The 25791-nt window shown below is 41.1% G+C and overlaps 1 protein-coding gene across 3 annotated transcripts; it reads right to left on the minus strand.

Moving 5' to 3' along the window:
• Positions 1–803: 803 nt before the first annotated feature.
• On the minus strand, positions 804–25764 carry mtus1a (microtubule associated tumor suppressor 1a). Of its 3 annotated transcripts, none has more exons than XM_085474029.1 (15): positions 25702–25763; positions 19763–21757; positions 19390–19612; positions 18126–18359; positions 16771–16863; positions 16284–16403; positions 11338–11555; positions 7219–7285; positions 4904–5118; positions 4676–4781; positions 4464–4537; positions 4270–4365; positions 3563–3679; positions 3377–3474; positions 804–1842 (listed from the first exon to the last, which is right to left on the minus strand). In XM_085474029.1, the coding sequence occupies exons 2-15, from the start codon at positions 21638–21640 to the stop codon at positions 1614–1616; spliced, it is 3768 nt and encodes a 1255-aa protein (XP_085330155.1). In that variant the 5' UTR covers positions 21641–21757; positions 25702–25763; the 3' UTR covers positions 804–1613. The 3 variants fall into 3 exon arrangements, with proteins under 3 accessions (XP_085330155.1, XP_085330157.1, XP_085330159.1); XM_085474031.1 differs by lacking the exon at positions 25702–25763 and adding an exon at positions 23587–24006; XM_085474033.1 differs by lacking the exon at positions 804–1842 and adding an exon at positions 1849–2113 and having other exon boundaries at positions 25702–25764.
• Positions 25765–25791: the final 27 nt, after the last annotated feature.

Here is a 25791-nt window from a genome sequence, read left to right on the forward strand (position 1 = left end):
AAAACAAATATTTAGAGGTTTCATTTTGCAGCACAACAGGGAGTCTAAGCATGCAAATACCTGAAGTCCAAAGAACAGTAAAGAGCCAATCAGCACACTCCAAACTACTCAAGATCTCAGGAACATCAGATAAAAGAAAAGTTGTTTCATAACATGCATCATGTGATCCCAGAAGTCAACAAAACTGGAAAACACAATTTTCTTAACTGTAGAATAACATAAATGAAGGTAATAGCACAAGCTCTGGGGGGAGGAGTCCTAATCATTTGGGGCTGTCATGACGACACCACATGGCTGCTGTCACTTCTGGCAGAGGGCTGTGTTGGACACCAAATCAATCATCCCTGACTAATCAGAGTTAGGCTTCATTTAAACAGAGTAATGAAGCTGTAAGAAAAAACAGAAAGGAGAGTGGCAGGAGTCAGAGTCCCGCTCTGTCTGAAGAGGAGCTGTGTGCCAGGCGGGCGTCTTAATGTGCTCCGTATGTGGAATGTGATCTGAGGCCTGCAGCTTATTTTGATCCAGTGCAACACTTGCTGATATTTCCACTTTGCTGAAAAGTTACTGGTGGTTAGGATTTTGAAATATACTTTGGATTAGGATTATGAATGAATGCTTGTGGTTTATAAAAGCATCAACAGGTTGGACCCAGTATATACACTGCATAGCATTTCAGTCAACTAGAGTGAGGGAAATTTGGTATTTAAACTTCAATATCTCCTTAGAAAAGCTCACGAGTAGAGCTTCATCATAAAATGTGGGTACCACTTTTACCAGTTTTGACTGACAATCCATTTCACAGCTTCAGTTTAATACAAGACTTTATTAATAGATTATTTCAAACAGGATCAGCACATCTATTATATAAATTCAAAACAAAAATACTCAGACATTTCCAAGATACAGTCTGACACAGATGAGCAAAGCTGCTTCTGGTCAGCTCTTTGCACAGACGCTGACTTTAAAGCTGTGTTAGGAGGCTTCGGTACGGGCTACACATGCAAAGAGACTTTGACTGGTCCCTCGGTCAAATAAACATTGAAACAAAACCGTACAAGGCCACAAATGATCCAGAACCCAACTATTACCAAAAAAAAAAAAAAAAAAAAAAAAAAAAAAGCCTTAAAAAAATAACATAACCAAGGAAATTCTGAACATACTTATTAGTTTTATAGAAAGAAAATACTAATTTTAAAAAAAAAAAGAAAGAAAAAAAAAATCGGCATAAGAAGTTTAATGTTTTTTTTCCTCTTTTTCCCGCAAATGTACACATGCATGTATTTTACTGCATGTACTGTGTGTGTATGCCGAGCTTCAGCAAAGATAAGCCTCTACAAATAACAAAGTGTTTCATTACATAGAAGTCCTGAGATTTCCTCTTTCCTCCATCCAAAGAATCAAATTCTAAAGGCAAACATCGTGGCCTTCCTTATTAAGTGCTTCTGTGCAGTGTTGTTTTTCCTGTATTTCTGCAGTGTCAGAGTTCGGCTCATTCTGAATGAGCCAAGGTCAGGCTGATGTTTCGCTAAATGCAAAGGAAACAAAGATGGCTCTTAAGTCCAGACGGATAACTCAAATGCAGTGTTCTGCTTCCTGGAAGCAGGAGCCCGTTGTTATCTGGGTGACAGGGGAGGGCTGGAGAAGCAGCCAGAGCTGCGAGGTGATTGGAAGTTGAAGGAGTGGGAGGGAGAGGTGGAGGTGGGAGACACCTTGCGTGGGCTACTCAAGTCTCCATTATGGAGCTTCCACAGCAGCTCCTCGTTCTCCATGGACAGACGCTTGTTCACCTTGGACTCCTTATGAAGAGACTCCTGCAGCATGGCCTGCTCTGTCGACAGCTGCCTGCGGTGCATCAACACAAGACAAGCGGAGGCCTGAACAATGCTTTTCATCGTATACAGTTTTTTTAAACTGGGGTGTACTGTGACAGTCACTTATGCTGCAAGGCTAACCTGCTCCAGATATGCAGGTACCACGTATGAAAACATCACCTACCGGCCAATCAGTTCTCTGGAAATGGGGTCAGCATTCCGGACAGATTCCCTTGACCTCCGTATGCTGAGAGGAGGAGGATCTAAAATTCTTCAGCAGTGTCTCGTGTCTTTGTGTTTCTCTGACAAGTTTCATTAATATACACATTCTTACACTTGATTCCTTCCAATTTTACAGTTTTAGGTTAATATATTAATGTTTCTAAGACATCCTCGGACATCTGCGCTGCACTTTATATCACAACTGACTTTATGTCAAATTTGGACACAGACTAAAGGCCTTTACACACCAGAAGCACAAAATCTGTATAAATATTTTATGTTTCAATAATATTATTTTGGACACCTATTATTATTTTTTCCAAACCAAGCTTGAGTTTTCAGATTTTCTGGATCCAAATCAACAGATGTGACCAATCAGATCACTGTACTTGGCAGCAAAGTGCATTCACAACTCAAATATGCAACGATAGGAAAATAGTAGATGCACAGATAGATGCTGTCTGGGTCAGTCGACTCTATAAAATAAAGTCTCTGCTTACTCGGATGTGCCCCCAGCTCTGAAAACAAGAGCTCAAACTGACATCCTGAAATATGTACACGAGCAAGCGTGATGCAGCTTCATCTCCTGGATGAAACCATGAAATTATCACTGCTGCCTTCTTCTGAGAATTACTTTATTAATTTAGCAGGCCTCTTCCAGTGTTAATGACCGAAGTGCACACTTTAATTTAACACACACACACACACACACACACACACACACACCTGAAGTGTGTGTGTTTTCTATATTTGGATGAGTTTGAATCTCAGTAACTTCCACCTGAAGGCATAAAGGTCAGTTTTGCAGCCCTATTTGACAAAACGTTGGGATGCTGTGGAGGCCCTGTGAGTTGCGTTCACAGACAGTCATTTCTAGACATGCTTGTGAGCATCACAGAATCAGGCCTGTTTTTAATGCTGTGCTCACCGACGGCCTCAGCCATACAATATTCCTTTTTGGCATTTTCCTTTGTGCGGCAACAAAGATAAGACAAAGCATCCCAAATTTTATTTGGAATTAGGGTCGTAAAAGCAATTCCAAAAAAAACAGTTCTACAACCGCACTGACCTCCTCAGATGGAAAAGGGAATATGAGTCACTTTGATACATATTTGGAATCTTTGTGAGTAGCTGCGGCACCAGGATGGTGGCGTGATCGATAGTTTTTGGAATAAAGTGGAGGTGCATTAGAGGTTAGGAATTATATTGGCACACAGAAAAAAGCTTGGTGTTCATTACACTTAATGACTGCAGTAATTTAAAATGAGTCTGAGCTGAGGCAGCTGTTCAGGTGCTTCACTCTGTGGAATTAATCACTATGAACCCATATGGTGGACTCTTACCTTGAAAGAGCAGCGTGTTTTTCCATGCGGGCTTTGAGGTCTTCGTTCTCTTGCTGGACTTTTTTAAGGCTCTCGTCTAACTTTACATTTTTCTCTGTCTGGAAAAAAAAAATGAATGAAAAGAGCGAGTTTAAAAGGGAAAGTCTCAGCAGCAGTGCTGAGCTTTAAGTTTCTTTATCGTCTGACCAGTTTGTCTATCTCCATGAGCTTCTTCTCCTGTTGGTGGACCTGTGTGTTTTTGATATCCAGCACCACTTTGAGACTTTGTAGCTCCTGCTCCAGATACAGAGTGTGAGGGTCCTTCTGTGAGTGAAAAAAAGTAGAGGGAAATTGCTTAGGATCCTTTATGAAGATAAATAAATAAATAAATAATAACAGACCATATATGGGTGGGGCGGTGGTTAATGAAGCACTCCATTACTGATCATGTGTCGTTTTATTAAACTGCTGCTTGTGCCATTTTTTTCTGAATAAGTGTATTAATAACAAATATGGAGTGACAGGTAATGTGAGGTAGTTAGCCTAAATAACTATGCTGGGGGACAATACAGAGTACAGTTAGAGCCACTTTACATTAATGAGGAGTGGCGGCCTTACTGTACAACAGCACTGCAGGAAAATTAACTCTGGGCGGGGGAATCTAGTGCATATGTAGCAGAAATTAACTCATTTCAATTCATACCTATTCATACAGTAGAGAAGAGTTAATGAGGGTTAATTACTGAACAAACACAAATCATTGCAGACTTGAGAATGAAATCCTCTAAGAAAATATGAAGACATTTTTGCATCTGTTCCCATTTTATCTTAAATCTTTCATGCTCAGGGGGAAACGACACTAGAGTCACAAGATGCTTCTGTATCAGATCTGAGCTATAATAAGCACAGAGTACCTGACTGTTTTCAGCCAGCTCTTTCCTCTTCCTCTCCTCAGCAGTTAGCCTCTCATTTAGAGCACTATTCTCCAAGGTCAGCTCCTCAATTTGACTCTGTGGATGTACAGCACAACAAAGTCTGAGCAAACCATTACAAAGTAAGCTACAGTCCTGTTGTAAGATGACTTAAAAGAGCAGAAGAGGAAGCTCACAGAGAGAGAGGCTTCAGCATCTTTTAAGGTTTTGTCCAAAGCCTCCAGCTCCTGGTTGTGGACTTTCCTGAGCTCTGAAAGGTTTGCAGATTCCAGTATCACAAAATGAAATGAACACAATGAAAATGCATGGAATAAAAACAAAGACAAATGTTCCAATATTTAATGCCTGCATTATGCAGGTGATGAATATATTTGGATTGTTCTCTCACCTTCCAGTGACATCTCATACTGCTGTTTAACACACTGCAGCTGTTCTTCATGGCTTTTCTCAAGGTCCAACTTCATGGCTTCATGATTTACTTTAAGCTCTTCAATCTTTAAACAGAACATAAGTCAGTTAATTTTCCCCACAGGATTAAATAAAATTGACTAGACTAGGCTGTAAATCATCTTAAAATTTCCCAAAATAAGAATCAGAAGGTGCTGTAGAGACAAACCTGCTGCTGCATGACAGTTTTGGACTTGTCTGCCTCTTTCTGGTAGGCACAGTGAACTTTGTCCCTCTCAGCCTGGTAGTAGGCCTGCAGCCTCTGCTCCAGCTCAACCAGGTCATTACGGTGCTGTTCCTGCAGTTTGTGCAGTGCATCCTCCAGAGCAACACGCAACTCTTCATTCTCCTTCTCCAGATGCTCAGATGAATGAACAGAGGAAACTGGAAGGATAAAGTTTTATCTTGGTGAAAGCTGACAGCTTGCATTGTATTCAGCTACTCTGTTTATTAAATATCAGTCTGTACAGCTGCAAAGTCAGAGGAAAATTTTCATTAGTAACTGTAAGAAATCTGATGTGCCCTCTAATAAAAGCCTTTTTAGCAAAGTCCTCGTTGATGCGAACATGTGTCACCAAATGCTCTCCAAAAAGGAATGGAAAAACTGACTTTCAAGGGGAGGTGCCTGCACACTTGAGTGCTGATGCCAGCTACACTGCATGTCAATTCCAGACACAAGAAGAAATAGAAATGAGTCCAAATTCTTTCACAACATCTCAAGGCAGATTTCTTAAACCATTTCCAAGATGATCATTGGCCATTTTATCCTTTATTTGCCATTGATGGCTTTTGTTTTCCATCTCCAAATCAGCCTGACAAGTTCCAAACTGTTTCCACTGACAAGTGTTTATATCTGGGCTGAAGTGGGTGAGAGAAGCAAACTCCATAAACTGTCTGCAGCTCAAGTGTCTGTGCACAAACAGTGCAAATATCTGTCAGCTGGCAGGTCAGTCAGTGCACTACAGAGAGACTGCGATAGTGTTAAGACAGTTATGAAGAACAAAAACTTCTTCCATGTCAAACAGGCTGTGCTCCTCTAAAATCAGAATACTTTAATAGTTCCTAAGGAAATTATGTGGGTTACAGTTGATCCAAAACAAGAGTAACAGACTGAACCAAATAATACAATAATGTATTGTTTATTGTACAACTAACACTAATAAGAATGACAAAAAAAACCCTCAAACATTCAGGACTTGCAACTATGTGCACCTGCAGCAGTGGCTGTCAAATGCTGAATCCAGATGTTGCTCTGTAGTGACACATGTGTGGCAGGTACAATTTGATGTTCTCAGGGTGTCACTGCACAGTGGATGTTTGTAGATCATTTCCAAACAAAAGGTAATCTCCCAAACCAAATGAAAAAAATAAATAGAAAAATAGAAAAAGGAAAGTCAAGGAATTACATTTCATTGCCTGAGAATGAGGAGCCGCCTTATTCAGAGTGGAATAATGGCAGCAGATCCAGGAACAGATGACAAGCAAACGAAGGGACAATCTATCAGGCTTTGGCACGTATAGTTCAACAAAGAGGAGCAAAGCATTTTGCAGTCATGTGACCTTAATGTCCAAACCCCTCCACATAAAACACCTTGTGGCTCAGAGTCTGGGTGAGATGGGGTTTGGAAGCAATGCAAAAATACCATCAACAAATTGCTCCTTGGATAAGTAGAGAATCTGTAAAGTACACATACAAGGAAATTAACTAAAAGAGAGACAATATCCCTAGAATAATTCCAACGACTTCACACATCCAAACAAGTTTACAAAAAGTCTGCCTGAGGTGAATGTAGCTTCCCAAAGATGAAGAATGTGTTTCAGTGCAAATACAACAGCGCTCGGCATATAAGAGCAGTCATGTGGAAGTCCCGCGGCTGTGAGGGAGGGGCCACAGTACTACTGCTGCCTGAAGTAAAAGAGATAAAGGCTGGTGTGTGAGCCATGTTTGAGTGTGCTCGGGCCTGTTTGACAGCACTTAAGCTGGACATAAAACATGGATCACTCTCTCCAAGAATTCACAAGGCCTCATGTGGTGTGGCATTCCACCAGCCCCTCCTGTGTGGGTTCAGAGGTCAGACTGCCACGCTGTGGGAAATGGAAATCACTAACAAAAAAACTAAACGTAACCAACTACTTGCCTTGGCAACTGATTTTCAGTGGACAAAACAGTTAAGTAAAGAAAGTGCTGAATGGACAGTCTGTGTGGTCAAAGCTTTATCTGCATCTGGAAATGATCATCTTTAGTCATGAAACACATATAAAATTTAACCCGTGACCGCAAACAGGGCATAGCATTAAAGATAAAGTCAAATCACCCTTAAAGATTTCCTTAATTTCTACCAACCTGAACAAAAATCCAAACCTAAGGGATTAAAAATAAAAATCCAGACAAAGTAACTAAATGCAAACCCTGCACCAGCAGAGTTTCTTTACACAGCTAAACACTGCAAACACTTAACATGAAGCCAAGGTGACCCAACTTACCCAGCTCTTCTCTAAGATTGACCAGCTCCTGGGACAGTTCCCTGCACTGCTGTGTGGCTTCATCACGCTGCAAGCAAGAAAAAGGTAAACAGTCACACACACATACTCGTGCATTTATTTCTGCAGCTTTATTCCAGCACAGTAACAAGACTAAATTGTGACAGTCAAGATTACAAAAGGGGAAATGCAAGTAATGCAATCATCCAATTACTGCAGTTTTCCTACTAAAATACTGCATTTGAAATACACACAAAAACCACCAAGAGCAGCAGCAGCCACAACAACAACCACCACCACCAGCAAACGCAGCTAACAAGAAAAAGCCAGAACAAGTGATACTGAGAGGAACTGAAAAAAGAAAAGAGAGAAGAAACTCCCTTACTTCTCTCTTTCTGAGTCAGTTTTGCAGTGGAAAGGCTGTGCTGTAGCTGCAGTGCTCCTGCAAGACTTCAAACTGACGCATAGATGATCCAAAAACTGTTTATCTCCCGTCTATTACGTTTCACTTACTGTCCCGATTCACATCAACAACCTGACACTGTGCACAATACACCGAATACCTGGCATTATTTAATTATGGATATGAGAAAAATCAGGCAAGTAAGACAAGCCAAACATCACCTCACTGATCAGTTTACATTAGCAAATACGTGTTCACCCTGTCCTGCATCTATTCCTCACTGCAGAGTGGAACAATGTAGAAGCTAGTTACCCTCTCTGCAGCGCAGGGAGCACTAAGGCATGCTTTGCTGCCAGAACAGCCCATTGTCCAGCCTCAGCCAGAGGCTTGGGTGCTGGAGTCCCCCCCCCTGCGTACTCCAGGACAGACAGTGGTCCAGGTGGGCGCGCCACCTCCTCCCAGACTGCTCTGACTACATCTGAGGCAGGACTGAAAAAGCCGCTTCCCCTGGCTGTGGTGAGTGACTGCAGAGTGCATTACCGTATTCCATCTAAAATAACAGAAGGGGCAGGCTACAGTGTGCATGAGAACAGCCTCCTCAGTGAGGTGAGGTCACTTTAAGACAGCAGTAAAGGCAGCCGGAGTGGAGCAAACAGATAAATTCTTCAGAGCTGTCTGACATCAGGCTGCTGGAGCAGGACTTGTGCTGTGCAGTGACCTACCCGTGGGATACATGGAGAGGCTTCATTACCACCATCCCCCACTACTCATCCAAACAGATTAAATCACCCCTCTGCACAATTATATTACATCCTGCTGTAGAGCTACAGGCTGCACAGGCACTGTCTTCCTATAAGGTGATGATACAATGCTGTGACAGAGGAAATTTCCAGCTTCTGTGTGAGCAACACGATTTATGTTCACTGACTGTAAATCGTGTTGCTCACCAGCATTCAAATATTATTTGTTCACTAGCTGGCAGTATAGAAAATGTCTACAGTTAAACTTGTTTTCCTCTTTGGTTCACATCAACTACAATGCAGCAGTGCCCTTTTATTCTTCTTTATTTACATGATTTTCACCCAGAAATTGAACAACAACAAAACCCCCAACTTGCTACCATGCAGCCCTACAGTGTAAGCAAAAAATCTCCTTCATTATCCAAAATACAGATTGTTTTGTTAGGCAGTGGATGCTTTCGCTAATTTAATTTGATATCATTACTCAGCACAAGCCTCTGCACTGCACAACTCTTATAGCCAAATCCAGAGAGGAGAAATGTCCCTTGTGTATACAACTATGATCCATGTCAGGTGTAGGATGACATGAAGCTCAACTGAGACCATGACTGATGTAGATCACGTTCCCGTCTCCTGGAAATATTGAGACTTAACAAGCAAACATATAAATAGCTAAATAAATAAAGGTCGTATTTTTGATTTTTTGTAATGTGCTTCCATTTCTGTGCTAAGAGGAAACCAGTCTTATAGCATTTCTTTTTCACCCTGTCAAAACAACAGTCTGGTGGGGAAAGTGTTAAGAGAAGGCATGGCAAACACCCCATCCAAACAGATGATAAGAAACAGTCCTTGCTTAGCATTTGGCTGCTGTTCATAACCATATCAAGTCAACAGCTGGGGCATTCTCACAGTGTCAGGGCCAGGGCCAGCTAGCTATTCTTGGTATGATCAGTGACCACCAGATTTCAAAGCGTATCTGAACATTAATACACCCGACATCCAAAAATCACTAGATCTGTATCGCACAACCTCAGTGACTTCAGATTACATATAAAAAGGCAAGTCCCTGCGTCTGATATACAGCAAGCATTAGCATTAAATAGTATCATCCTATAGGGGTAGCAAAAAGAAGCAGGACATGCAATAGTTAAAACTGACTCAGTGGGAGGAGACTTTTGTATTCTAGAGGAACGAGCGTGTTTTTAATATTTGTTGATGCATTCAGTTTCACAACCCAGCCATCCAAACAGAGGGGAATGAGGCAAAGATCAGTGACACAACATCACACACTGTGCCTCATACCAGCTGTCACATTACATCACATGACACGAGCAGCGACTTAAACGTATTCTGCTCCAAATGTCTTCCTCATGACTGCACCGAGACCACATGGAAAAAAAAATCTGTTATGTTTTCATGTAAACAAAAAAAATAAGTTTTGATTTAAAAATATTCACAAGCTACTAAAATAAATATATATAAATCATTTTGAAGCCAATTTCTAGTGCTCATCACCAGGTGGACCACATCCATTGTCAGGGTTAAAATTCTGGTTAGACTGAGGCTGTCCAATGAATCAGCTTCTCAGATACAAACTAATAATAAATAAATAAATAAATAAATAATGATCACTTAAATTTAATCTTTATAACTTATCTGTGCTACTGGACACTGGCCTTTCAAACTAAGTGAACCGAAAGAGTTTTAGCCATTTTGTGGGAGCATCGGGTAAGTAGGGAGAAAGAAATGGTGAGAGTTGGACACCTGCACCAAACTGACTCCACCCCGAATAAGGAAAGGCATGACTCCATACTTCAGGAACATGCTCCACCTTCTGGCTTTTATTTCTGTGGGGAAGAATTCATACTGCAGATCAGTAAGAACTAGAAGATGTTTCCACAAACTAGCAGATAAACTTCAGACATTATCCAAAGTAATGAAAAATTAATTCAGGGGGAAATAATGTGCAGTAAACCACACAAGCTTTTAAAGAAGTTATTGCTGTTTTTTTGATTGGTTAGAATGATGAATCATGTTAAATGGAGACAAAAATGTTCCCTAGACTCGAGTCCTCTGAGGTTTCTCTTGGCCAAATATGAACTCTGTCGTAACTACAGTAATGATAAATTTGTCTGGTGTCAAAATCTGGAGTAAGGCAGAAGTAAAAGCAGTTGCTGACATTAAGGCCAAAGGAGAAAAAACTTCAAAGGTGACTGCATGCATTACAGCTGAGAGAAGCAGTGGCTTCGTTTTCTGAAAATACTGTTAGCTGCAGAGCGCCCTAACTACACCACAACAAACTGAGCTTACAGCACCGTGGTGCTAAATGAAGATTTACAGACACGAACATATCAGCGTCTGACCACTGCAAAACACAAAGTGACCAGGAGAGAACAATCCTACCAGACCAGACATTTTGCCACTGATGCATAACATATGATGTAATCAAACAAGGGCATTACTGAATCAACCCAGAGAGCTGAAACACTGTGTCCTGCAGATAGTACTTCTTCTCTTTAAGAACACATGGATTCAAACAAAGAAACAATTTCACTCACATTATCGACATAGTTTTGCTCTGACAACTAAATAAGGCAGTTTGATGGTTGGGTGGAGTACGACTATTAGGATAGATGCGCAAAACAGTAATGCCATTAAGTTTCCCCTCTGTCAGAACGCACGATGTGATGTTACAACACTTGTAGTTATGATTCAAGCACAATGGACTCATGTATGTGTAGAAAAATTATTAGCTTAATATAAAGAGCAATATTTTTTATGTGTTTTACTGGAACGTCAAACTCACTGCTCAACAACATTAGTTTCTACTCTAAACAGATGATCATAAGAAACTACTGTGAGCTGAACTCACTGAACTTGGTTAATGATTGCCATGTCTCAAAACTAACAAAATGTGTGTCATAAAATATACTTTAAACTACAAATGAAAGTGTTTTTATGAAATAAATCAATTCTTACCCCAGTCAATGTTTGCTGCAAGACTATGGAGAGTGCTTCAAATCTACAGTTACTGGCTCTCAGCAGTCCTTTGAGCTGCTGGACGTTCTGGTTTATTCTGTCAGCTTCTGTAAGACTCGCTGGCACTGCATCCTGAGGCCTGTTGCTCTGCTTCTGTTGTGATGCTTGCTGTTGAGGGAGTTGTTGGTGGGAGCCAGCTTTGGATTTGTTCTTGTCCACTGTGGGAAAAAAAATACAATAAAATAAAATAAGGACTTTAGTGTCGTGACAACCCCGATCATCAACAAACTCCCCTCCATAATCACTGCAGGTGGTCTGACAATACAGTATAAATCACGACACTCATGTCAGGCGCACATTTGCAACAAGGCCCGAGTCAAAGCACTTATGCATGCATCTGTCCAATCAGGCAGTCTGATGAATCCCAGCGCTGCTCCTCTGATGGCCCCGAAGGGAAAAATGGAAAAAAGAAAAAATAGATTCACTGAATACAATTAGATTTTAGTCTAGTGCTCTGCAGGCACTGGTCTCCAAGGACAGCTTATTTTAGCAAGGCCAGCATTGATTTACATCAGCCTTATACATACATCACTGATATGCAACAGCTACCATCAGTTCACATCGTTTACTCTACTACAACAGAGGAACACCTGACTGAAAATTTCACTACACATGCTGTTTTGGGGGAGGAAAAAAAAAAAAGAAAAGAAAGAAAAGTTCCAACATCAATTACAATGATACTAATGGACATGTTTATATATCATGCTAGCTCTTAAGAGACAGTTTCATAACATAGTAGTGAAAATAGCCTGGGACATATCAGGAATCCTAGCTTTAATGACTGGAATATACTGCTACTACATGCAGCTGCCTGTGGGACTCATTACTCTGGGACTAATTATCACCTTTCAGGGGTAAGCCTCCCTCAGGTTGATGTTTAGACATTGAACAATAGTCATGAAAGTCAGTAAAGTTGACCTTTTGGATATACATTTTTGAATTAAGTCACATTGATCTTGAACTTGTATGTAAGAGTGTCATTGTTGAGTCAAATTAAACATTCTGATAGCAACTCATTCATTAATCAAATTTTGGAGGGATGAAATCGATGCAATCTTGCTTTGAGAAACTAGAGTTATATAAAAACAGATTCATCATTCTGCAGCCATAAAATGTTGGCGTCATAAAGACAGACTTGAGTTTTCAAAGCTCTGTATCCGGATGTGCAGCTTACTTTACGGCTGCCAGAGTAAACTGTTCAGCACGAGCGTTGGGCACAGCCTTTAAGACAAACAAAACGCCTGTCTTGTTCTGCAACAACTACATGTGTTACAACTGTTAAGACATACTGCAGCATGGGCGCTGATTTAGCTCAGTGCGTTGAGCGGGCGACCACATGCCATACGGCTGAGAGCGGTCGGCTCGGGTTTGAGTCCGACCTGCGGCATTTTGCTGCATGTCTTTGCCTCTCTCTCTCTGCCCCCCGCTTTCCTGTCCTTTCTTCACTGAGGCTATCAAATAGCCAAAAAAAGGACATACTGCATCATTCACGGAAAGATTCTAAATATTTAGATGTTTGGTTAGCAATTGTCACCATCGTGTAGCTGGAACCACAAGACTTGTGATCCTGACTAAGTTATGTTTATAAAAGACTGATGTTTGGGACTCAGATGATTCAAGACCATTCAAACATTTTTTCTGAAATAATAGAGATATGTAGTTAAAAAACCCCAACACGTTTTTAAATTTCCAAGCTTTTGTTTTCAGTTTTAACGTCTTACAAACATTCCGTCAGACTTCAGTGTCTACACTCTCTTTTTTGTAAACAAAGCTAAAACATGAAACACTTTTTGGCCAAGTATTTCAATATGGATTTTGTTCATAGTTCTGATATCTTTTTAATGTTGTACTAAATTGAATTGGAACTCTAAAAGTGTGTTGCATGTTTTGAACAAACCTAGCAGAGGTTTGTTTGAATTACAACGCCCTCTGCTGGCTGGAAACTAGAACAAATAGAGAACATCAACTTCACCAACATGTTATATAAACGTGCTTGTATAGAAGAGAAAGAAAAAAGATTATCTACTGTATCATATGCTTCATACATTTACACATTTCAGGCTGTAAAACTATGTTTCAGTGAAGCATTCACTTTTCTCCTGTGATGACGACCCAGTGTAACACTAATACAAACTCAAAACATTAATGAAATATTCAAATATTAACAAACGTATTGTCAGGGAGTCACTATTAAACCTTTCTATAATGCTTTAAAAGCATCGTGTCACTTTTGCTTTACATAAACACACAAATCTGCACCCACATGACATTTAATTTCCTTTACATAAGCACATAATCGCCTTCTTTGTCTACTGCTCCATAGCAACACAGGACTTACAGCTATTCTCATCCAAGTGTCTAAATACAAAATAATGACAAGCTTCTCATTTCACTTCAGACTCAAAGAAGGATAACTGTACCACTCTAACTTCTATACTTAAACAGAGAGATTTAATGACTCCACAGCATTGTGCTCTGCTGGTGTGAGGAGATATCACATCATAGCACAAAGCATGATGGATGATGAGACCCCTCACAATCAGGGGCTTGTTACAGTTCTTGGCTGATACAGTAAGGGGCACAACTCTAATAGTATGATAATGAATGAAAATAAGAAAAATGCACGAGTTTTAATACTTGTGAATCAGTGATACAGTAGCAGATTAGAACTTAAAAAAAGAAATGATACTATTTAATTACTAGAAGGATACAAAGTGCTTCCGAAATTGCTTCATAAAACAAATTTACCACATTTGAGAAAAAAAACAAACAAAACAAAACAAAACAAAAAAAAACGTACAAAAGCTTTAAGCAAACATGCAGTTCTACAATTACAACAAGACTGCCATGGAGTCACTTAGACATAAAGAACCAAAATAACCCCGGCACATTTGACTGAAAGAAGAGTCTCAGAAATCCCAGGAAGCATGAAAGGGAAGTGGGACATTTGGATACATAATCAATGCTTGAAGATAATATAAACAAACACTGAATGTCAAAGACTATTACAGTTTTTGGTTAAATCATTCTTCAATTTTTCCATTCCTAGCATACTTCAGCCCAGGGTCACATGCTTTGGAGCCATCTGTATTGCCAATTAGTATATAGCTAAAAATGGATTTCATAAACTGACACCACATATCTACTTGAAAGGCAAACTGATTGGCTTAAATACAACAGCACAGAAACTGCTCAAAATGTCATAATAACACTGACAACAATATTTAACACCAAAACAACTGACAGACCTGCTTGGAAAACCACAGTGTTCTTCCTGCATCCTGAGAGCAGCTGAATATTTCGGAGTAAACCTTTGGCTGTCAGACGCACGTGGATGTTGGACAAGGAGAGCTTCGGCGACCATAACATCTCAAAAACAATGCAAAAGAACCAAAGTCTTCAGCTAACAGTTTGATTTAAAAATCAAAAACCAGTTTCACGATTCAGATGGTTGGTGCTAGCTAAGGACCACGAGCTGTGGTGCCTCTCAGTGCATCATGCCTCAGGTAACAGCAGCACTGATGAGGTGTGATGGAAAATTACTAAATAAATCAATAAAAAGCAGTAGTAACAGCTACTCCACTGATATGGCCTTGAAAAAAGTGAGGGCACCCAGTTCGGCATGGCAGAAGTCCCAACTCAAAATTAATTCCCAGCTGTGAACAGTACAGGGTCAAAGCCTGGCCATTGGTCGTGGCACAGTCTGAAAGACGTGATAAAGGCAGAATGGGGGGGGGAAGCAAAAATCTCTTAATCCTCTGTAAAGTCAGCCGTCAGCTTTTCACAAAAAAGCACAAATCTCCCAAAGTAAAGCAGCATCTCCAAGCTGGATGATGGCGGTGCTGTAGCACTGCCAGGATGCCAGGGGAGAGAGTAGAGGGGGTGGGGCTAGGGAGCATTAAAACGGGTGGGAGGAGCAAGCATGAGAACATCAGCCAATGGGAATTTGAAGTTGCCAAGGCATTACTCTATTTCCCTGTGTCCCTGGCAGTGGGATAGTAATAGATAACAGGAAGCTCATGGCAAGGTCAGTATGATGACAAATCAGGTTTAATTTAATGTGTGTTCCAGTTTAGCTTCTGCTCAAAGACACAATCCACTGACACCATAAAAGACAGCAAGAGATGAGAAGCCCTGAAATTTCAAGCACTGCGTATGAATCACAGCGAGCAACTCTCAAGTTAAAAGCTGGGTTGACTAATATGCCACACGTTCCTCGCAGCAGTGGAAATATGAAATTGTTAGTCATTAGTAGACAGCACACTAGCTTGTCTGCACAATTTGTTTGCCTGGTCTACGTTGTATTTATACTTACATATAGATTTCTTTAAATAGCAGCTAGATCAGTCGATAAGGCATGAGTGAGGACTGCTGTCCTAGGGGTGAGGAGGTCAATTATTAGAGAGGGGCTCGGAGTGGAGCTGCTACTGTTTCATATTGTAAGGAGCCAGCTGAGGTGGCTCAGCTATCTGACAAGGACGCCTCTGGGGCATCATGTTCGGGGCATATACTACTGGGAAATGGCCCCGGAGTAGAACCAGGGTACCCTGGACAGATTTTTCTCTGCTGCCCTGGGAACACTTTGGTGTTTCTCCAAATAAGCTGGACGAGGTGGCTGGGAGAGAGGGAGGCGTGCTCCCCCTACGACTCAAACAGAAGCAATTGGATGGATTGATAGTTTAATAGGTCTATAAATGTAGAAAAGGAAAACTTCATCTGTTGCTGTTATACTTTAATAGTATATAATGCACTGTGTTAGTTTTGGTCCGCCACACTATCAAATGGAACAAAACCTACACCATGCTGATGTTTAGTTTAGACTTAGAAAATACAAACAAGGACGTTAAAAATTCTGTAAAATACAGAGAGAATAAAACGAGTCTTACCAGATCCAACCAGCGTTGATCGAGCAAGTTTTGCAGAAGCTGTCTTTAACAGAGGACCAATTATAGAATTTGATGCTCCTTTTCCAGTGGAAGCAGCAGGCTTGTTTACCGTAGACAAAGCTGTTACAAGCAAAAGATCCAGGAGAGAAAAGAGGCTGGAGTTAATCTGACCCATAATGAAGGTGACACACTGCCTGCTGAGTGAATGACAACTGTGAAACACAAAACTAGTTTGAGGAGGAGACAGTTTAATTTAATCAAGACTAAACAGTGCTTATCAAGCATCGTTACCATACTATACAAACTTTAACAGATTAGGTCACATTTATGAAGGTCATTGAAAGATAGATTTAAAAAAAAAAAAGAAAAAAAAAAAAGAATGTCCTGTTCAAAAAGTGATCAATTGTTATTCAAAGAAGGCTTAAATATAATCACATGTTACAATGAAAGACTGCGATATGTGTGGCGTGTGGTAGTGTGATCCTACTTGGTCCAGTGTTTTTCCCAGAGGTCGAGATGAGCCTTGCTTTCAGTACCACAGATTTGAATGGGGTTGTTTTGTGTGCAACTCCTCCAGAAACTGTTGGAGGCATTAGAGACATACTGGTTAAATACTGCAATGTATGTCATGATGTTCTGGAAATTCACTGGGAATTAGTATAACAACCTTTGGCATCACTGGTAGTTTGTCAGAAAGTCATTTGAAGCCATTTAGAGACAAAGAATATTTTAGTTCTAGCATGTGCAATGTAGAATGTAACAATGTAAATTAAGTATTGGAAGAGTGTATTATAAGGAATGTTGATGACAAAATGACCAAAACAATAGCAAAAAGAACTGAATCTACAATTTTTAGCACGCCAAACAAACGGTTATGTCATCCAAATTGATAAGATCCCAAACAGTAAATAAGTCACCATGGCAACCCCACTAATGAGTCAGCTGCCAGCCCAACTTACTTCTCCACAGATTTCTCTCTTTTCCATTAAATGCAGCTAACAAAGGGATGATGCAAAAGCGATAGGATCCAATGAGCAGGCAGGTCAAGAGAGTGAGGTCACAGCTGGATGCTGCACTGCCTTGTGTAAGTAAAGAAGAACTGTTGAAAACATGAGCTGGAAATTCCGTCCAGGTGCAGCTTCGAAGCCCAGTGTAGCCAGCCATTGGTTTTCAATCAAAAAACAGAAGAAACGCTCCTTTGAATCCACCTCAGACGGCATCAGTTGTAGTGTATGTCTGCTCTTTCTCCTCCAGGCAACACTGCGTGTGAACTAGAGTGGAATAGGAGCCGTTGCCATGACAACCAACAAGGGGGTCCCCGACTTAGACAAATATATTCTCTCAGCCAATCAGAGAGCTCTATGCTGTTGAGGATTTGGGAAGCTCACATCAAAACATTGCTCCATCTATTCATGACACATCAGTACATTCTGATTGGCTGTTCAGAACTCCAAAGCAGATAACCCTTACAATGAAGATCATTTTCCCAGTTTCCTGGGGTTCCGTTCATTCATTCAGCTTTATGTTTAACATGTTTCTACATTCTTTCAGAAGAAATCAGAAAAATCTATGTTTAAGATGTCAAGCACCTATAATCATAGCAGAGGTGGAGGATTGCAATCAGAGAAAGACTGCCCAAGGGGAGATTCCAATCCTAGCCAGGGCAAAGTAGGTCATCATCCTAGCCACATGTGTCCTTAAAAACCCTCCAATAAACATCATGGCTAATCCCAGAAACCAGTTCATAACTGTTTTTATACCTTTATATAACAGCATACTGGCACTATTTCTAGAAAGAATATCCTATTTCTAAAAGCGACAGAAAATTCTTAATAATCTCACCTTGTGTATTCCCAGAGCTTTGGGATAGCGCATGCTGAACACTGGTTTGAGTAAGGCTCCTAAAAGGCCCCAAAGTCCTGTGTGGTAGTTTACTAACAGGGGTGGACCGAGGACCTATAACAGAGGGCTGAGTGGGAGTCTGAGGAGGTTGTAGTCCATTGACCTGGGGCTCAATGTTGGCTGCTGAGGCAGATCCCAGGGATGGCTCTCCTATTGCCTGTGCTCTCTGACAGCCTGGGGAAGGAAATGAGGTCAGCAGCATGAACCTCTTTATTAAGGATAAGCTCACTAATACATATAAAGAGTCATGTTCTAGGTATTTTTGATGTGTCAGATCCAGATAAAAATAAGGATATTTTTAAAAGTTAAAGCTAAAACCACATTCAATTGCACAAAACTAGAATGCGAAAGTGTGACTACTTTCAGTTTTAACAGTCACTGAAACATAAGTTTGGGAACTTTGCAATCTTACCAACTCTAAATATTTAAAAATCAAACAATCCTAACAACAATCCATAAACAAAAATGCTGTAGCTCAATTTAAATTTAAAGCTGTGTGTACAGCTGAAAAATGACAATGTCATTGGTCATGACATTTTACTGTACTAAAGGTCCAACTGGTTTAAATATTGTCCTCCTTTCAAACCATTGCTAACCTCAAAAACTCCCTTTCCTTCCCCTACTTTCCAGTTTGCAGACCGCTTCCCATCAGATGAACAGTCTCTCTCCTTTCCTCAGGATTCATCTAACAATAGCGCTGAGCAAGCTGTCCATTTTTGACAAACACCTGAATAATTTGTGACAGACTTTGCTCAATGTCACCCTCTAGTGGAAAGGAAATGTCATGACAACCTAATTCTAGTATGAAAGCACATTGAAAAGTAATGAATTTGCAGTCGTTACTTCTTGAAGTATTGGGTGAATATTATAAATATTTATAGTCCTGCTTTATCAGTTGGACTACATGCCCAACTTCCTGGAAAAAAAAAAAAAGAAAGAAAAGAAACTGTGGTGCTTTGAGCCAAAAGGTTAAAAAGGCCTGTTACACAATTCTGTTTACATAACATCGAAAAATCCAGTTAAGAAATCCCTAGGTTCTACTTTTACAAGGCATTGACTGTGGCCTCCTGTCTAGTATTTTAATGCATTTATAGGTGAACTTTGGCTTCCTCAAGACAATAAAGAATAACTTTTAACATTTCTGAACTGTTGCCACAGAACAAGTTCAACATAACAGGTTTAATCAAGCAAACATGACCCATACCTGTAATGCTCGTCTGCTTGGATTGAGGTTTCCCTACAGCTTTAGGGGTCCTGATTTCATTCATCCCCAGGGATCCCAGTCTCTGCCTGGCTGACAAAGTGGTTGGTCTGGGACTGGCAGGTGGAGGTTGTGAAAGTGGTGTTCTCCTAGCAAGTCTAGGGGATGGTTGCCAAGGTACACATCTAGTCTTACCATCATCCAAATGAGCTCTTGCTGACTCTGCCTGAAAAGAGAACAATTCTTCACTTAGTCTGCAGGTCTTGTGCATTTGGCCCAGATGGACTACAACACACAAGAAAAAGCCCCCTGTAGCCCCCCCCACCTCTGACACTCATACATATTCACCTTCACAATCAATGCTCCATCTACTCACCACGAGGCTTATTTTCTTGACCTCTCTGGAGGAGTTTTGAGTAGGGTCCTCGGAGTGTATAGCCTGTTTATTCTGGGAAGAGCAGCTCAGGTTCTTTGCTTTGGTTTGTCTCTGGTGGGTCTTGGCTTTAGTAATGTTAAAACTAGCTGAGAACTTTAGAGTTGTTTGCTTCTCCTGAGGTGTCCTGGACGCTGATGATGAACTCTCAGATGAGCAGCGAGGCCATGTCTTGAAGACAGAAGACTTGTCCTGACCCAAAGATGAGCCTGATCTGGCCACAGCTTTGTTTGACACACCCTTCTTTGGAGTTGGTTTGGGGCCACTTTTACCCGGGGATTTTTCTAGGGATGAGAAGCTGCTCTGGCTGCAAGCGTGCTGTGCTGAGGTTTCGGATACTTGGCTGGAAGAGGGCCCCTCTGTTTGAAAGCTGGGTTTACTGCACTGGCCTGCTGGGGTTTCTCTGCTCTTGCCCTGGCCATCCACAGCAGTATGCTCACATGACTGTGTCACTGTTAATCCCAAATTAGCAGCTCCAGCATCCACTTCTAACTGTCCATCATTAAATATTTTACTGGTGGCAGAATCAGATGTAGTGCTACTTCTTCTCTTGGCAGGAAACATACCATTTGGGGTTCTTCTCAGGGATTCAGTACGTTTATTCCCCAAATTAACTTCTGGCACTGAGGTTTGCTGTGGATCTCTTGTTACGACTTTGGATTTTACATGACTGAAGTCAGGTTTGGGAAACCTTTTAATTTCTATTTTCTTAGCTTTTCTTGCTGTAGGTGGCAGTCCTGGGTCTAAACATTGTTTATTAGTGACAGATATTTGCTGCTGTTTAACAGGGTGACATCCTGGGCTGCTCACATTTCTAATGCATGGAGACGAGGGGAGGCCGTTTATCTTGTTCTCAATGTTTTGCACCGGAGTGGAAGTGCAAACACCCTCATCAATTTCCTGCGTATTTGACAGAGTGGACACAAAGGTCTTGCCTTGTTCTGGTGTAAATGCCGCTGAAAATGGGGGCAAAGGTTCTGCTTCAGCACTGGTACAGTTTGCCTCTTTTCCACAGTCTGGAGAGGTTTCACAGATGAACGTTGTGAAAAGCCCCCGTTCATTCTCATTTGGCAAAGCTACAAAACAATTCGATGTTGCCATTTCATTTTCCTCATCGAGGAGCTCCTTGTTGTCTGCCTGAATGAAAGTCACACCAAGACAAGGATGGCCTGTGTTCTCCTCTGAGACTCTCTCTGCGGGTTTATTGCAGACGCCCAGAATAGTGGTCGACAGCAGGTTCGATACAGCAGGTGATTCTGGTCGACGTGCAGCTGGAGAGATGGATGATTCCTCCAGGGAAGAGACTAATAAGAGTGACTGGTCCTCCAGACAGAAACTATTGCTCCTCATTACCATTTCCCCAGAGCTCAGAGAGCAGCAGTCATTCTCATTGGATCCCCTCCAGGATGCCCCACATGAACTCTGAGACATTACAGTATTGTTACTTTCATCCCCTCTGTGCCTAATAAAATCCTCCACGTCTTCATTGCTCATGAGGCTCAAGTTTTGTTTCCAGAAATTAATGCCATCATTCACAGGTGTGGCAATGAAGGTTTGATTCAAGTTTGAAGTCACACCACAGAAGACATCCCCATGTGTTAAGGTGGTATTGTAAAGGTTATCCACAGGGGAGCACTGACTAAGGCGATGTTCGAGTACATTAATGTCAGCAGAGCTGCTGGCTCCTCTGACATTCATGTACGAAATACTACTGCTGGAGTCAGGTGACACAGGCGTGGATGGGTGAGTCTCAGATGAAAGGATCAGCTTTATGTCACTGTGAGGTGGAGGCACCATGCTTTCAGGTTGGTCACTGGCCATGTTTAAGAATTCTGATGGGATTTTATTTCTTGTGTATCCCAAGTGCTGAACAGCTTCAGTTATGGGTTCAGCTGGCAGCACTTTAGCCCATTAAAATCTGATACCAGGGAAGGATTTCTGTAAAAGAGGAGAAAAAGAAACCATTTTGGTGAAAGCAGCACCATAGCCTGTCAATACATTTGTATGTTCAAAGAACAGCATAAAAGCACCAACATACACTGACCAGCCACTTCATTATGTACACCTGTTTAACTCCTCCATAAAGCAAATATCTAATAAACCAAGAAATTTGACAAATATTCTGAATTTCAACCTCAGCATCAGAGTGGGAATGAAAGGCAATGCAAGTGACTTTTAACGGGACATGATTGTTGATGCCAACTGTGGCAACAGTAACCCAAATAACTCATTACAACCAAGATAAGCAGAAGAGCAACTCTGAATACACAACTTATTGAACCTTGAAATAGAAAACAACACACGATGCCATTAATGTCAGCTAAGAGCAGGAAACTGACTCTACAGCTCAGCAAAACTGGTGAGCCTGTGTGAACAACCAACCCAAACAATTTGTAATCTTTTCAGCATGATGCATTTTATATTTAAACTGAGAACTGCATGAAAATATCACAGTCAGTATTGATGTCTCTGTAGAATCATGATTTCAAAAATGGCTTCAATGCAAGGATGGACCAACTTTTAGGAGGGATGTTTTTACTCTGCCGTGGCTCGTGTGAGAGTAAAAACATGAATGAACTGTCTCGGCAGCTTTGCTATGCACTGTTGTGTTTATCCAAGCAGGCTGGATTGCAGAGCTCGCCAGCCACGACTACAAAATCCACTGGGGTACAGATGACAGGAAAAGCAGACATTGGGTCACCAACAACTTGAAAATGCACACACAAAGAGCTTTTAGCATTGCTATTGCTTTTAAGAACAATTAACACTTGGATGTACACAAAGATAAAGTCATACAGTCTACTAGCTACTTTTAAAAAACATCCTTACTGACTTTTTTTACATTTTGTTTCCATCATTTTCATCCTTTTAATGGGAAAACATTGTTAACTTAAGTGCTCGCCACCCATTGTTGGGAAACGGCCTATAAGCCTTTGGCCTATTTGCGTATTTTAGTGCCAAGATATTTTGCAGCATTATGAAAACAATCCAGAAAAATGACCCTTTTCTTTCCCTGTGCAAAGACCTGGCTCTTCTTGAAGTATGACACAAGTTGGCAGTTGCACAGACACCTGCAGATTATACAGATTTCTCTTTTTTTAAATAAAAATATCTCAATCACCTTAAAAAAGGTTCAATGAAGTTACATTTATTCAAATAAAGCACTCTTTGAAATGGGAAATCCTATGATGACACATAGGATTGAACCCTCAAGAAGTCAAATCACAGCCTATTTCTTTGAAGAAACATGGCGTTATATCCATATCCTGCCTCGCCTTCAATATCAGAGCTGAAAAAATTCCAACAGTTTCAGTGAATCTTATCAGCACGATCAGTGGTCAAAAACTCGATGAATGTGTTTGTTTAACAGGCAGAGAGAACACACCTTACTGTACATTGCAATCTCTACAATGAAGTATAATATATAGCCCTGACAAGCTGACGTGCACATTGAACTGTGGAAGTGCACCTTCAAGGCCAATGACAAAGAGCAGTTGTTTTGGTTGTTACAAATAAGCCTGGGCATGGCGTATTATGTAATGTGCTGACAACCTGACGATGTTTATGGGTAAATAAAACCAAGAGATTCAAGTTACAAGACACTGAGACAGTGAACAGAAATAAGGAACAGTCAAAGAAGGAAGCACAACTGTGTACAAAGATTTAAGGAGAGGTACTCGGCTACAGTATAAACTAACTTTCAATACCTCCATTTGCATCCTCTGCATCCAGAGATTTACAGTAAGAAAGAAAATATCTTTAGTCACCTTTTAAGCTTACTGTATTGCACTTTTTGTAGCTCCATTCGCCTCGTTTTAGCCTTTCACAGACAATCCAATTACTACTTTCCTTGCAAAGTCCAAAATCCAGCCAGCTAAGCAGGCAATTGGCTGAGAGTCTATCGCCATCCCACTGCTCCTCTGTCCTCGTGTTCAGAATCAGCCGTGCATCAGTAACATCACAGTCTGAGTGAGAGTGCCCCCCCCCCCATGCAGTTGTTAGCTTCACTTCTTTCACTCCCTGAGGTAACGTGATTGTCCTGTAGGCCTGCTGCAGAAGTGGATCATCAATCCATCTAACCAGCTCCTGTCTCAGACAAACTCAGTAACTTAGCTTCACACTGCTCCGCCTGTGCAAGCATGCAAAGGTCCAGCTAGAGGCAGTGCTCACTGCAGAGGTTCATTCCCCAAGTTCACAAAAGGATCAAGTGAGGCAGAGAGCAACACGTTACCTTATCCATGCCGAGGGGAGTGGCCATGGGCTGCCAGGCAGACTTGGCATTCACTGTTGCTAAGCAGCCAAAGTCCCTCTTTTATGAGGGAATGGATCAGGCGGCTTTTTTAGCAACGGATAAATGAAAAGTAGAGCAGAATGATGTGAGGCCTAGCAAGAGGAGAAAGTTGCACTATGAACGTTTTTAACCGTACATCAGTATTGGAATTTGCATTCAAACTCACACAATGATGGCAAAACACAGTTTTCAGTCTGACAACATCATTCTTTGATGACACAGCCAACTTGACACCTGATCCTGAAATGACAACAGTGATGTGACACCAGAGACTGAGACCACCAAGACCCAAGCTATTTCTGCTTAATCTATACAAGGCCTGTGACCCGAGACACGGCAGTCCAATCTTGACTTGAGATGTAAATCATGGTATGGAGCACAGTTATTAACCCCGCTCTTGGTTTTAAGAGTCCTACAACTTTTAAATCCTGTTGCTCTTGACATAAACATGATTGGAGCTTTTTAAAAACAACGAAAAACACTGGTCTTACACAACAATGCAAAAAGTTAAAAGCAGCTTTAAAACACAAACATCGCAATGTGTTTGATTAAGGGATCCATTTAAGTGTCTCTGTTCTCCTTCAGAGCAATGTAGTGCAAGTTACTGCCTGCAAATTAAATTATACATTTAAAAGTTGGAGTGAGAGCAACAGAACAATGCTTTTCTGTTCACGAAGCCCCTCGGGCACGGCATACAATGCCCCAAATGGCCTTTTCCTGGTTGACTGGATCATATCAGTATCACACAGAGAGTGGTTATGAGTAGCAGGACCAGCCATCAAAAGCCCAGTCACTGGACTGTCCAACACTAAAACAGCAAGCTCTGTTCAGGGAAAAAGGCTGGTCAGACAGCCCAGGGGAACAAAGTTAAACCAATGAGCCTGTGCAGTCTGCTCTCTTCAAAGCAATGAGCAAACACCAACTACACAGAGACATGTCCATACTCACAGAAAGCTACATGTGGCTGAAATTTTAACAACACTAAGTCCTACATTGTGCCAACTGAAAGTTTATCATAAATTAACTTATTCAGGGGTTATCAAAAATAGAATGAATCCTGCTAGGTGGCGTTTAGAGAAGCACTATAATTCCCTGGCCCTTTCACACGGATGGTCATTAGTACAGCAACTTCTGATCAAAACATCTTCGACCCCTGAACCCGACGGATATCCATTCGTGTGTGAGGCCTCCTCCAGCAGTCACTCAGGTCTACAATTTCTTCAGGAGTAAACATAGGATGTTGCTACAAATAGCAAAGAAAAAGCTCATTGAAGTCGCTGTGGGGTCTACGGTCTGTTAGCAGTTCTCCTCTGACTGTAGTTACAAAATGGTTCAGTATATACAAGGATTAACTTCAACGGCTGGCCAAAATGACCAAACAAAGAACGGTTGACAAACAAGCCGAGGCGTTTAGAGTTAACATTATTTTCTATTGAAAACAGGTGTAATTTTCGATATAATTTTCTAATTACATATTTACAAAGAAGAAAAACAAAAACTTTTTTACATTCTCTCCACCTTTTAAATCATACTGTAGGCAAGTGGGTTCATAAAAAGTACTTTCACAGAAATGTCAAAACTTGCTAGCTACCTGTCACAGGGGCGAGCAGCAGCGACGGGAGCGAGCGCTCGAGGATTCGGTGGGCAGTCGGTTCCACGTGCTCGTTTCTCCCCTTTTCAC

This window comes from Copadichromis virginalis, linkage group LG2, assembly GCF_057382275.1.
Source record: "Copadichromis virginalis isolate Kocher_CV1m ecotype Utaka linkage group LG2, C_Virginalis_male_GT1.1, whole genome shotgun sequence".
NCBI lineage: Eukaryota > Metazoa > Chordata > Actinopteri > Cichliformes > Cichlidae > Copadichromis > Copadichromis virginalis.